At 42.2% G+C, this 13,753-nt stretch overlaps 1 protein-coding gene across 1 annotated transcript; it reads left to right on the top strand.

Annotated features, from left to right (window-relative positions):
- The first annotated feature begins 10,165 nt into the window (after positions 1 to 10,165).
- On the top strand, positions 10,166 to 11,503 carry LOC119270624 (60S ribosomal protein L38-like). The gene is made up of 3 exons (XM_037552643.1): positions 10,166 to 10,257; positions 10,350 to 10,533; positions 11,263 to 11,503. The coding sequence occupies exons 1-3, from the start codon at positions 10,255 to 10,257 to the stop codon at positions 11,283 to 11,285; spliced, it is 210 nt and encodes a 69-aa protein (XP_037408540.1). The 5' UTR covers positions 10,166 to 10,254; the 3' UTR covers positions 11,286 to 11,503.
- The last annotated feature ends 2,250 nt before the right edge of the window (positions 11,504 to 13,753 follow it).

The raw sequence follows: 13,753 nt of genomic DNA on the forward strand, positions 1-13,753 counted from the left end.
TGACTTGGCCCCCAAGCCAGGAGGTGGGGAACCCTAAATGGGGCGCTCCAAACCCCCTGGTCACGTTGGAATAGGTGAGGGGGGCGCACAACCCCTTAGTGGGCTGGTTTGCCCCCTTCCCTTGGCCCATGAAGCCCCCAACACTTGCCGGGGCTCCCGAAACACCTTTCGGTCATGCTGGTCATCACCCGGTACCTCCGGAAGACTTCCGGACTCCAAAACCCTTCGTCCAATATATCAATCTTCACCTCTGGACCATTCCGGAACGCCTCGTGACGTCCGGGATCTCATCCGGGACTCCGAACAACATTCGGTAACCGCGTACATACCTTCCCTATAACCCTAGCATCCTCGAACCTTAAGTGTGTAGACCCTACGGGCTCGGGAATAATGCAGACATGACCGAGACATCTCTCTGGTCAATAACCAACAGCGGGATCTGGATACCCATGTTGGCTCCCACATGTTCCACGATGATCTCATCGGATGAACCACGATGTCAAGGATTCAGTCAATCCCGTATACAATTCCCTTTGTCTACCGGTATAGTACTTGCCCGAGATACGATCATCGGTATCTCGATACCTTGTTAAATCTCGCTACCGGCAAGTCTCTTTACTCGTTCCGTAACACATCATCCCGTGATCAACTCCTTGGTCACATTGTGCACATTATGATGATGTCCTACCGAGTGGGCCCAGAGATACCTCTCCGTTTACACGGAGTGACAAATCCCAGTCTCGATTCGTGCCAACCCAACAGACACTTTCGAAGATACCCGTAGTGCACCTTTATAGCCACCCAGTTACGTTGTGGCGTTTGGTACACCCAAAGCATTCCTACGGTATCCGGGAGTTGCACAATCTCATGGTCTAAGGAAATGATACTTGTCATTAGAAAAGCTTTAGCAGACGAACTATACGATCTTGTGCTAGGCTTAGGATTGGGTCTTGTCCATCACATCATTCTCCTAATGATGTGATCCCGTTATCAATGACATCCAATGCCCATGGTCAGGAAACCATGACCATCTATTTATCAACGAGCTAGTCAACTAGAGGCTTACTAGGGACATGTTGTGTTCTATTTATTCACACATGTATTACGGTTTCCGGTTAATACAATTATAGCATGAACAATAGACAATTATCATGAACAAGGAAATACAATAATAACCATTTTATTATTGCCTCTAGGGCATATTTCCAACAGTCTCCCAGTTGCACTAGAGTCAATAATCTAGTTCACATCACTATGTGATTGCAATGAATCCAACACCCATGGGGTTTGTTCATATCTTGCTTGTGAGAGAGGTTTATTAGTCAATGAGTCTGAACCTTTCAGATCCATGTGTGCTTTACAAACCTCTATGTCATCTTGTAGATGCAGCTACCACGCGCTACTTGGAGCTATTCCAAATAACTGTTCTACTATACGAATCCGGTTTACTACTCAGAGTCATCCGGTTTAATGTCAAAGTTTGCATCGACGTAACCTTTTATGATGAACTCTTTTACCACCTCCATAATCGAGAAAATTCCTTAGTCCACTAGTTACTAAGGATAAGTTCGACCGCTGTCGTGTGATCCATTCCTGGATCACTCTTGTACCCCTTGTCTGACTCATGGCAAGGCACACTTCAGGTGCGGTACACAGCATAGCATACTGTAGAGCCTATGTCTAAAGCATAGGGGACGACCTTCGTCCTTTCTCTCTCCTCTGTCGTGGTCAGGTCTTGAGTCTTACTCAATATTCACACCTTCTAACACAGCTAAGAACTCCTTATTTGCTGATCTATTTTTAACTCCTTCAAAATCTTGTCACGGTATGTATTCATTCGAAAGTACTATTAAGCGTTTTTGATCTATCCTTATAGATCTTGATGCTCAATGTTCAAGTAGCTTAATCCAGATTTTCCATTGAAAAACACTTTTCAAATAACCCTGCATGCTTTCAAGAAATTCTACATCATTTCTTATCAACAATATGTTAACAACATATACTCATAAAAAAATCTATAGTGCTCCCGCTCACTTCTTTGGAAATACAAGTTTCTCATAAACTTTGTATAAACCCAAAATCTTTGATCATCTCATCAAAGCGTACATTCCAACTCCGAGATGCTTACTCCAGTCCTTAGAAGGATTGCTGGAGCTTTGCATACTTGTCAGCATCTTTCAGGATTGACAAAACCTTCTGGTTGTATCACATACAACCTTTCCTCAAGAAAAATGTCGAGGAAACAATGTTTTTACATCTATCTGCAAGATTTCATAAATAATGTAGTAACTGCTAACATAATTCCAACAGACTCTTAGCATCGCTACGAGTGAGAAAGTCTCATCGTAGTCAACTCCTTGAACTTGTCGGGAAACATCTTAACGACAAGTCGAGCTTTCTTAATGGTGACACTTACCATCTTTGTCTGTCTTCCTTTTAAAATCCATCTGCACCCAACAGCCTTACGACCATCAAGTGGTTCTTTCAAAGTCTATACTTTCTTTATACATGGATCCTCTCTCGGATTTTATGGCCTCGAGCCATTCTTCGGAATCTGGGCCCACCATCACTTCTCCATAGCTCGTAGGTTCATTGTTGTCTAGCAACATGACTTCCAAGACAGGATTACATACCACTCTGAAGTAGTATGCATCCTTGTCGACCTATGAGGTTTGGTAGTGACTTGATCCGAAGTTTCATGATCACTATCATAAGCTTCCACTTCAATTGGTGTAAGTGCCACAGGAACAACTTCCTGTGCCCTGCTACACACTAGTTGAAGTGACGGTTCAATAACCTCATCAAGTCTCCACCATCCTCCCACTCAATTCTTTCGAGAGAAACTTTTCCTCCAGCCGTTTCTAGAAACAATCACTTTTGCTTCCGGATCTGAAATAGGAGGTATACCCAACTATTTTTGGGTATTCTATGAAGATGCATTTATCCGCTTTGGGTTCGAGCTTATCAGCCTGAAACTTTTCCAAATAAGCATCACAGCCCCAAACTTTTAAGAAACAACATCTTAGGTTTCTCTAAACCATAGTTCATACGGCGTCGTCTCAACGGAATTGTGTGGTGCCCTATTTAAAGTGAGTGCGGTTGTCTCTAATGCCTAACCCATAAACAATAGTGGTAATTCGATAAGAGACATCATGGTATGCACCATATCCAATAGGGTGCAGTTGTGATGTTCGGACACACCATCACACTGTGGTGGTCCAGGCGGTATTAGTTGTGAAACAATTTCCACAATGTCTTAATTGTGTGCCAAACTCGTAACTCAGATATTCATCTCTATGGTCATATCATATACATTTTATCATCTTGTCACGACAATCTTCAACTTCACTCTGAAATTACTTAAACCGTTCAATAATTCAGACTTGTGTTTCATCAAGTAAATATACTCAACATCTACTCAAATCATCTGTGAAGTAAGAACATAACGATATCCACTGCGTGCCTCAGCACTCATTGGACTGCACACATCAAAATGTATTACTTCCAACAAGTTGCTTTCTTGTACCATCTTACTAAAAACGAGGCCTTTCAGTCATCTTGCCCATGTGGTATGATTTGCATGTCTCAAGTGATTCAAAATCAAGTGAGTCCAAATGATCCATCTGCATGGAGTTTCTTCATGCATATCTACCAATAGACATGGTTCGCATGTCTCAATCTTTTCAAAACAAGTGAGTCCAAAGATCCATCAACATGGAGCTTCTTCATGCGTTTTATACCAATATGACTCAAATGGCAGTGCCACAAGTATGTGGTACTATCATTACTATCTTATATCTTTTGGCATGAACATGTGTAGCACTACGATCGAGATTCAATGAACCATTCATTTTAGGTGCAAGACCATTGAAGGTATTATTCAAATAAACAGAGTAACCATTATTCTCTTTAAATGAATAACCGTATTGCGATAAACATAATCCAATCATGTCTATGCTCAATGCAAACACCACATAACAATTATTTAGGTTTAACACCAATCTCGATGGTAGAGGGAGCATGCGATGCTTGATGATATCAACCTTGGAAACACTTCCAACACATATCATCATCTCACCTTCAGCTGGTCTCCGTTTATTCTGTAGCCTTTTATTTCGAGTTACTAACACTTAGCAACCGAACCGGTATCTAATACGCTGCTGCTACTAGGAGTACTAGTAAAGTACACATTTAATATATGTCCAATACATACTTCTGTCAACCTTGCCAGCCTTCTCATCTACCAAGTATCTAGGGTGGTTCTGCTTTAGTGACCGTTCTCCTCATTACAGAAGCACTTAGTCTTGGGTTTGGTTCAACCTTGGGTTTCTTTACTAGAACAACAACTGATTTGCCGTCTCATGAAGTATCCCTTCCTTGCCCTTGCCCTTCTTGAAACTAGTGGTTTTACTAACCATCAACAATTGATGCTCCTATTTGATTTCTACTTTCGCGGTGTCGCGAATAGCTCAAGGATCATCATATCTATCCCTGATATGTTATAGTTCATCAGGAAGCTCTAGTAGCTTAGTGGCAGTGACTTTGGAGAACCATCACTATCTTGTCTGGAAGATCAACTCCCACTCGATTCAAGCGATTGTAGTACTCATACAATCTGAGCACATGCTCAACGATTGAGCTTTTCTCCTTAGTTTGCATGCTTGGGAAACTTGTCAGAGGTCTCATACCTCTTGACGTGGGCACTAGCCTGAAATCCCAATTTCAGTCCTTGGAACATCTCATATGTTCTGCGATGTTTCAAAAAAGTCTTTGGTGCCTCAATTCTAAACCATTTAGCATTACGCACTGAACTATCATGTAGTCATCAAAACGTGTATGTCAGATGTTTGCAACATCCACAACCGATGCTCGAGGTTCAGCTCACTGAGCGGTGCATTAAGGACATAATCCTTCTGCGCAGCAATGAGGACAATCCTCAGTTTACGGACCCAGTCCGCATAATTGCTACTAACAACTTTCAACTAAATTTTCTCTAGGAACATATCTAAAACAGTAGAACTAAAGCGTAAGCTACGACATAATTTGCAAAGACCTTTTGACTATGTTCATGATAATTAAGTTCATCTAATCAAATTATTTAATGAACTCCCACTCAGATAGACATCCCTCTAGTCATCTAAGTGATACATGATCCGAGTCAACCAGGCCGTGTCCGATCATCACGTGAGACGGACTAGTCATCATCGGTGAACATCTTCATGTTGATCGTATCCACTATACGACTCATGTTCGACCTTTTCGGTCTTCCGTGTTCCGAGGCCATGTCTGTACATGCTTGGCTCGTCAAATTAACCTAAGTGTATTGCATGTGTAAATCTGGCTTACACCCGCTGTATGCGAATGTTAGAACCTATCACACCCGATCATCACGTGGTGCTTCGGAACAACAGGCCTTAGCAACGGTGCACAGTTAGGGGGAACACAATTCTTGATATTTTAATGAGGGATCATCTTATTTATGCTACCGTCATTCTAAGCAAATAAGATGTAAAAACATGACAAACATCACATGCAAATCATAAAGTGACATGATATGGCCAATATCATCTTGCGCCTTTGATCTCCATCTTCGAGGCACAACATGAACACCATCGTCACCGGCATGACAGCATGATCTCCATCATTGTGTCTTCATGAAGTTGCCTCGCCAACTATTACTTCTACTACTACGGCTAACGGTTAGCAATAAAGTAAAGTAATTACATGGCGTTTTCATTGACACGCAGGTAATAAATAAATTAAGACAACTCCTATGGCTCTTGCCGGTTGTCATACTCATCGACATGCAAGTCGTGATTCCTATTACAAGAACATGATCAATCTCATACATCACATATATCAATCATCACATCCTTTTGGCCATATCACATCACATAGCATACCCTGCAAAAACAAGTTAAACGTCCTCTAATTGTTGTTGCATGTTTTACGTGGCTGCTATGGGTTTCTAGCAAGAACATTTCTTACCTACGCAAAACCACAACGGTGATATGCCAATTGCTATTTACCCATCATAAGGACCCTTTTCATCGAATCCGATCCGACTAAAGTGGGAGAGACAGACACCCGCCAGCCACCTTATGCATCAAGTGCATGCCAGTCGGTGGAACCAGTCTCACGTAAGCATACGTGTAAGGTCGGTCCGGGCCGCTTCATCCCACAATGCCGCCGGATCAAGATAAGACTAGTAACGGTAAGCAAATTGAACAAATCATCGCCCACAACTGCTTTGTGTTCTACTCGTGCATAGAATCTATGCATAGACCTAGATCATGATGCCACTGTTGGGGATCGCAGCAGAAATTCAAAATTTTCCTATGTGTGATCACCAAGATCAATCTAGGAGATACTAGCAATGAGAGAGAGGGAGTGCATCTTCATACCCTTGAAGATCGCTAAGCGGAAGCGTTACTAGAACGCGGATGAGGTAGTCATACTCGTAGCGATTCAGATCGCGGTCGATTCCGATCTAAGCGCCGAACAACGGCGCCTCCGTGTTCAACACACGTGCAGCCAGGTGACGTCTCCCATGCCTTGATCCAGCAAGGAGAGAGGGAGAGGTTGGGGAAGACTCCGTCCAGCAGCAGCACGACAGCATGGTGGTGGTGGAGGAGCGCGGTACTCCAGCAGGGCTTCGCCAAGCACTACGAGAGACGAGGAGGGAGAGAGGTAGGGCTACGCCTTGGGAGAGAGAGACTCGTGTGTTGTGCAGCCCCAAAACCTCCACTATATATAGGGGCAAGGGCGAGGGGAGGCGCCCTAGGGTTTCCCCTAGGGGGGCGGCGGCCAGGGCAGATGGGATCTCCCCCTTGGGTGACTTGGCCCCCAAGCCAGGAGGTGGGAACCCTAGATGGGGCGCTCCAAACCCCCTGGTCACGTGGGAATAGGTGAGGGGGCGCGCAGCCCCTTAGTGGGCTGGTTTGCCCCCTTCCCTTGGCCCATGAAGGCCCCCAACACTTGCCGGGGCTCCCGAAACACCTTTCGGTCATGCTGGTCATCACCCGATACCTCCGGAACACTTCCGGACTCCAAAACCCTTCGTCCAATATATCAATCTTCACCTCCGGACCATTTCGGAACTCCTCGTGACGTCCAGGATCTCATCCGGGACTCCGAACAACATTCGGTAACCGCGTACATACTTTCCCTATAACCCTAGCGTCGTCGAACCTTAAGTGTGTAGACCCTACGGGCTCGGGAATAATGCAGACATGACCGAGACATCTCTCTGGTCAATAACCAACAGTGGGATCTGGATACCCATGTTGGCTCCCACATGCTCCACGATGATCTCACTGGATGAACCACGATGTCAAGGATTCAGTCAATCCCGTATACAATTCCCTTTGTCTACCGGTATAGTACTTGCCCGAGATTCGATCGTCGGTATCTCGATACCTTGTTCAATCTCGTTACCGGCAAGTCTCTTTACTCGTTCCGTAACACATCATCCCGTGATCAACTCCTTGGTCACATTGTGCACATTATGATGATGTACTACCGAGTGGGCCCAGAGATACCTCTCTGTTTACACGGAGTGACAAATCCCAGTCTCGATTCATGCCAACCCAACAGACACTTCCGGAGATACCCATAGTGCACCTTTATAGCCACCCAGTTACGTTGTGGCATTTGGTACACCCAAAGCATTCCTACGGTATCCGGAAGTTGCACAATCTCATGGTCTAAGGAAATGATACTTGACATTAGAAAAGCTTTAGCAGACGAACTATACGATCTTGTGCTAGGCTTAGGATTGGGTCTTGTCCATCACATCATTCTCCTAATGATGTGATCCTGTTATCAATGACATCCAATGTGCATGGTCAGGAAACCATGACCATCTATTGATCAACGAGCTAGTCAACTAGAGGCTTACTAGGGACATGTTGTGGTCTATGTATTCACACATGTATTACGGTTTCTGGTTAATACAATTATAGCATGAACAGTAGACAATTATCATGAACAAGGAAATACAATAATAACCATTTTATTATTGCCTCTAGGGCATATTTCCAACATGTATGTTGTCCTACGGACTAAAATCCTCCGGTTTATATAGACACCGGAGGGGCTAGGGTTACACAAGGTCGGTTACAAAGGAGGAGATATCCATATCCGTACTGCCTATCTTACCTTCCACACCAAGTAGAGTCCTATCCGGACATGGGACGAAGTCTTCAATCTTGTATCTTCATAGTCTAACAGTCCGGCCAAAGGATATAGTCCGGCTGTCCGGAAACCCCCTAATCCAGGACTCCCTCAACCACCTTGGTAGATATACAAAAAAGCTCCATATCGACCTTATCACATGGAAGATTCGAGATGTTCCATTGTCTCTTCGAAGTGGTCCCCTGCAAACCATGACCAACGGAGATGGAGCGCCCTCCCAAAGCGCTCTGAACCAAGCACCTAGAGCCCTCCAGGCTCACGCGGGTGATAAAGACCGACCAATTAACGAGATAGTGGTCACCATCCTCACCACTCCAAAATGAAGGCACACTGCAATTTATTGAATTTTTTTCTCACACACTTACTGAGGGGAAAGATAGTCATATGAAGAACCTCGATGGCTGAGAGCACATATTTGGCAAGAGCAATTCTTCCGTCCATATTGAACAACTTACCTCTCCAACCTTTTAAGCCTAGAGCCTCCTTTATCAATAAGAGGGTGGAGATCCACATTACTTTTTTGAGGTGGAGGAGTAGCCCCAAATTTTTGCATGCGAAGGTGTCAACCTTGCATGAAGGTGAAACCTTGTTCATTATAGCATATATTATTTCACCAACGAGCAACCATGAAAGACTAGACTGATGCAAGATTACAAATTCCACTATGTTAAGTTAGTTCTATGCCTAATCTTTGATATTATTTGTTTCCACTGGTTGCTAAGTTGATGCAAATCATGTGCAACCTATGTGAAGCATACGGTTCGCCTTTTCCAGTAGGGAGTCAAACTTAGCTGTAAAAAACATAGTCAATGTAACAAGAAATTTGCAACTTCAATCGGAAGTGGTTCCATTCACCGCCGATCCACACACCAGTAAAAAAAGAAAACAAATAATTTCCCGGTGATGAAGAGTAGATCATTGATTCTTTTCCTAGAGTTTACTATGTCGATGAAATTATGTGTAACCAATGTCATGTGTTAGATGCACCTTTCAAGTCAGGATTAAACCACCAAAATACATATTCCCTTGCAATGCGCAGACAAACTAACTAACTAACTATAATTTCATAACTTAATTCTTGTGGTTTTATTCACTGCCAGTCCAGCCCCACACACAGATTATGGCCCATTTTCTAGCAATGAAGAGAACACGAGAGCTCCTAATCAATGCCTTTAGCGCCGATGTACTGCATATCGCATAGGGAGCAAATGGGTCGAGACCCAGTAATCTTTTACGCTATGTGCTCGCTTGTTTCACACGCCTTTTCTTGTTGTTCTTTTCTTCGTTTGCGGATCTTTGTCTCCGGATAAAACAACTAAGTTTTTTTTGTTAACTCGAAAAAGTTGGTGAATATGAAAAAAGATTGTAAAATTTTAAAAAGTTGACAAAAATTTGAATAAATTTTTTGGATTTGGAAAATATCAACGAATTTTAAAAAAACTTTATAAGTTTTAAAAATACGCCTGAACTTTAAAAATAGTTCAAAATTAGAAAATTTCACGCTTGGTTTTGAAAAATGGTCTGTCTAGAGCACATCTAGACTGACCTAGTGATTGCACATCTACGTGATTCAATCAAATCAAACATAAATAAAAAAAATTCCGCACGAATCTTCATGTAACATCAATGACATATGACTTAGATGTGCCGGATGTGCAATACTTAAGGCATATCTAGATTATATTAGCAAAACCGTTTGAAAAAAGAAAAGCGAAAAACCAAACAGAAAACCGAATAAACCAAAGATAAACAGGAAAAGAAACCAAGCGAAGGAAAGCTTATGCAATGCTCCCAAACCGAAAGAACCTCACTTCTGCATTCCCTCTATATGGGCCGTCCCGTTTAAGAAATGGTCATCCTTGTTGCGCGTTCTCCATTGCCACTTTGGGCCGGCCCGGGTCTGGCCCATCCATACCATGGCCTGATGGCCCGAGGTTTCTCTAGGTATAAATTCGCTCGCCAGGCATCACCGTGTCTTCTTCTCCTCCCCCTGCTCTTTCCCCCCCGCCGCCGCCGCCTCCCCCCTAGGATCTGCGCAGCCGACCTCCGCCGTCCACCATGGTGAGCCCCTCTCCTCCGACGATTTGCATGTCTCACTTTCTTCCGTGGCGCATGGCGATGTGCTAACTAGCGAACGTATTCTTGGGGTGCAGCCGAAGCAGATCCACGAGATCAAGGACTTCCTGCTGACGGCGCGGCGGAAGGACGCGCGGTCGGTGCGGATCAAGAGGACCAAGGACGCCGTCAAGTTCAAGGTCCGCTGCTCCAGGTACCTCTACACCCTCTGCGTCCACGACACCGACAAGGCCAACAAGCTCAAGCAGTCCCTCCCCCCAGGTCCGCTCCCTTCTCTCCCCCACACACCCTCTTTTTTCCTCGGATTTCTTCTATGGTCAAGTGCTCTCGATTGTTACGCACATCAAAGAACATACGAGCTGCAAGTAAATCTGGAATGTTAATCATTGTGATACAAACAATTGTTATTTTTATTTTGCAATAGACCATCACCCAACTGTATCAGCTAGAAGCATGCTGGCAGGCCTGGTTGCTCATACATGGTGCTATCAGCATAGCAAAACACACCTACGAGCATAGTGACGCAAGAAATTGTTTTTATTTTGCCACAGACCAATACCCAGTTGTATCAGTTGTAATTGTCTGTGCTGGCCACATGGCCAGCTTTGGCAACAGTTACTTGTTCTCTGCAATGCCATTGCACTATTTAGTTGTAGACTTGTAGTCCTGCACAGATCAGTTAACATTTGGTCAGCTCTAATGTTATCCTTGTTTGTTCGAATTTGCATTTCCAGCGATGTTGTCACCGCATAATGCAAACATAGCGTCGTTAATCTCATATATATCTGCCATGTTTGTGGTTAAACACTATTCAGTTTTGTACCTGACTGTATTGGGTAGGTGTGCTCAAATTGTGTTTAGTAGGCTTATATAGTCGTTATGACATGTATCTCTTGTTCCATGCTTCCCTGACCTACTGTCTGTTGCTCAAATCCCACAGCCAGCCAGTTTTGTTAACACTTACTAACTGTGATGATCTTTTCGCTGCAGGTTTGAACGTCCAGGAGGTTTAAGAATCATAAAGCCAGATCATGCCTTTACTCTTGTAGCCGGAATGTTGGATTTAGCAGCGTCTGTGTCCAGTAAACGAGTTTACCATGAGTATGTTCTAGACTGAAATGTAATGTTTGGGACCTGTGAGGATTCTGTGTTATTTCACTTGCTGGAGAATGGAGATATGTTACTCCCTTATTATATCCTATATAAATTGATTGCACACTATTTTTCCTCCTGGATTGTTCTGCATTTCCTTGAAGCCATTCATTGTTTGTTCTGAGATGCCATATGTCTGGTTTTTGTGGTTGTGATGGTGAAACCAGTTGTTTTTCTGGGTTGGAGGATCCAAGGAAGTTTTTTTTACTTGTGTTATTGGCATTTTGTGTTGTTCTTCTGCAGGATTTAAGCCACGCTATATATGTTAGTTATGGTCCCAAATGCAGATCCAGTATAATAGTTACAGAAAAAGATACTGGTTTTGTTGCTTGACAAGTCCATATGAATGATATAAGTTTGTGGGTAGGCAATGTAGATAATTGTGTTCACGACTTGTACGGCTTCTGTTTTCTTGTTGCTTGGGTATTTGGATTTCAGGTATCTTAGTATCAGTCATTTGGTCGATTGTTTTCAAGCTTGATTGTTGTTAAGAATTTTTTCCTGTATATACTGTTGTGCACGATTGCAGTTACCAAGGGACAACAACAAACTGGCCCAGTCCAGCAATGCAAATGATACTTTTGCTCCACGAAAGGCATTGCTATTGGTATATTCAGGTACACCTAGTTAACACTTTTATATGTTGAACAACTACAGAAATCTGCCATGTAGTTATACTATGATGCTCGCCATCGCTGGAAACTGCCATCCTAGTTATTCGGCGACGATTGGAGTCTTATGTGAGGGTCTGAACAATGCTCTCCTGAAGCTACCAGAGCCTCCTAGTCCTGACTGAGTCCTGGTATAGTTGATACATTTGCTTAAAGCGTAGTATTCTGCTCTCCTGCTTGCACTGAATGGAATGAGCGTCTTTTGCCACAAGATTTCCCCTCCGAAACTGAGGCGGCAATATGGGTTACCGCCGGTGCCAAGAAATTAGGAACAATCATGTCGGGATAGTTATGGACCTTGTGTAATGAGGCAGCAAATTTGCCTTAACCCCTCATGCGCTACATTATACTTCGGTATGCTGCACCTGCATGGCTGCTTAGTTTGAGTACTTCACTACTGCTTGTGTTTGCCAGAGTCATTTTTTTTTTTGAGTTGTTCAGGTTCATGTACTCAACAAAATAGCAAGGAACAAATGTCTCACTTTTTCTTTTCTTTTTGCCACGTGTTAGGTTCAGATCCAGGTTCACGCACTCATGGGACACACAAGTCATTCATGAAAAAAAACACAGGATACCCTAAAAAAAAAGAAAAAGAACACCGGATACTTTTTTTGTGTGAACACAATACAGACGCAGACACAGCCCAAAGTTTCCTTTTTAATGAACGTAAGCTAAAGTTGGGCGCGACTATGTATCGCTTAGTTTTTTCTCAGACAAGACTATGTGTCACTTAGTGTGAGACCGAACAAAGTCTTGCCTGAAACAGGCGGCAATGAGCTGGCCTAGCGCGCTGGAGGTCCACACGCCTTAAGCGCTCATTTTTTTCACATTTTTTCGGTTTGCTTTTTTTTTACTTTTCTGTTTATATTTTGAATATTATAAACATATAAATATATATGAATTATACAATAATTTGAAATTCAGTTTTAAGTAAATGTTAACCATGCATTCGAAAAATGTTTGACAAGTATAGAAAAATGTTCCAGTGAATACAAAGAATGACAATGTGTATGAAAAAAATAAACATCGAAACATATATATGAGAAGTTGTTAAACGTGTATAAAAATTGTTTCTAATGCACAGACAAAATGTACATGGTGTATGAAAAACATTAACATCAAAATATATATTTGAACAAATGTTAATCAGATATTTGAAAAGTGTTGAATGTGTATACAAAAGTTTCTGACATACAGGAAAAATGCACATTATGTATGAAAAAAAGTTGACATCAAAACATATGTTTGAAAAAATATATTAAAAGTCTGCATAAGAAAACTGTACAATCTGTATAAAAAAGTAGACATTAAAATAAATGTAAAAAATGTTAATCATGTACATGAAAAATGTTAAACGTGTATAAGAAAAATGTTTCAGGCATCAAAACATATATCTGAGAAAATATTAATCAATTATTGGAAAACTGATTATTGAATATAAGAGAATTTTACTATTATGTATGGGAAATGTACAAGATATATGAAAAAACTGGACGTCAAAACATATTTCTTAATTTTTAATCATGTATTTTAAAATTGATAAACATATATAAAATTTCTTTATGTATAAAAAATGTATAATGTTTATGTAAAAATAAAATAGGCATCAAAACATATATTCAAAAAAGGTTAATCATGTATTTGAAAAGTGTTAAACG

This window comes from Triticum dicoccoides, chromosome 3A (genome assembly GCF_002162155.2).
Source record: "Triticum dicoccoides isolate Atlit2015 ecotype Zavitan chromosome 3A, WEW_v2.0, whole genome shotgun sequence".
In the NCBI taxonomy this organism is placed as follows: Eukaryota; Viridiplantae; Streptophyta; class Magnoliopsida; order Poales; family Poaceae; genus Triticum; species Triticum dicoccoides.

Excerpts from the sequence above, each read along its gene's own strand:
- LOC119270624 (XM_037552643.1), top strand. Across the intron at positions 10,534-11,262 it reads CAAGCAGTCCCTCCCCCCAG|GTTTGAACGTCCAGGAGGTT; the intron begins GTCCGCTCCCTT and ends TTTTCGCTGCAG.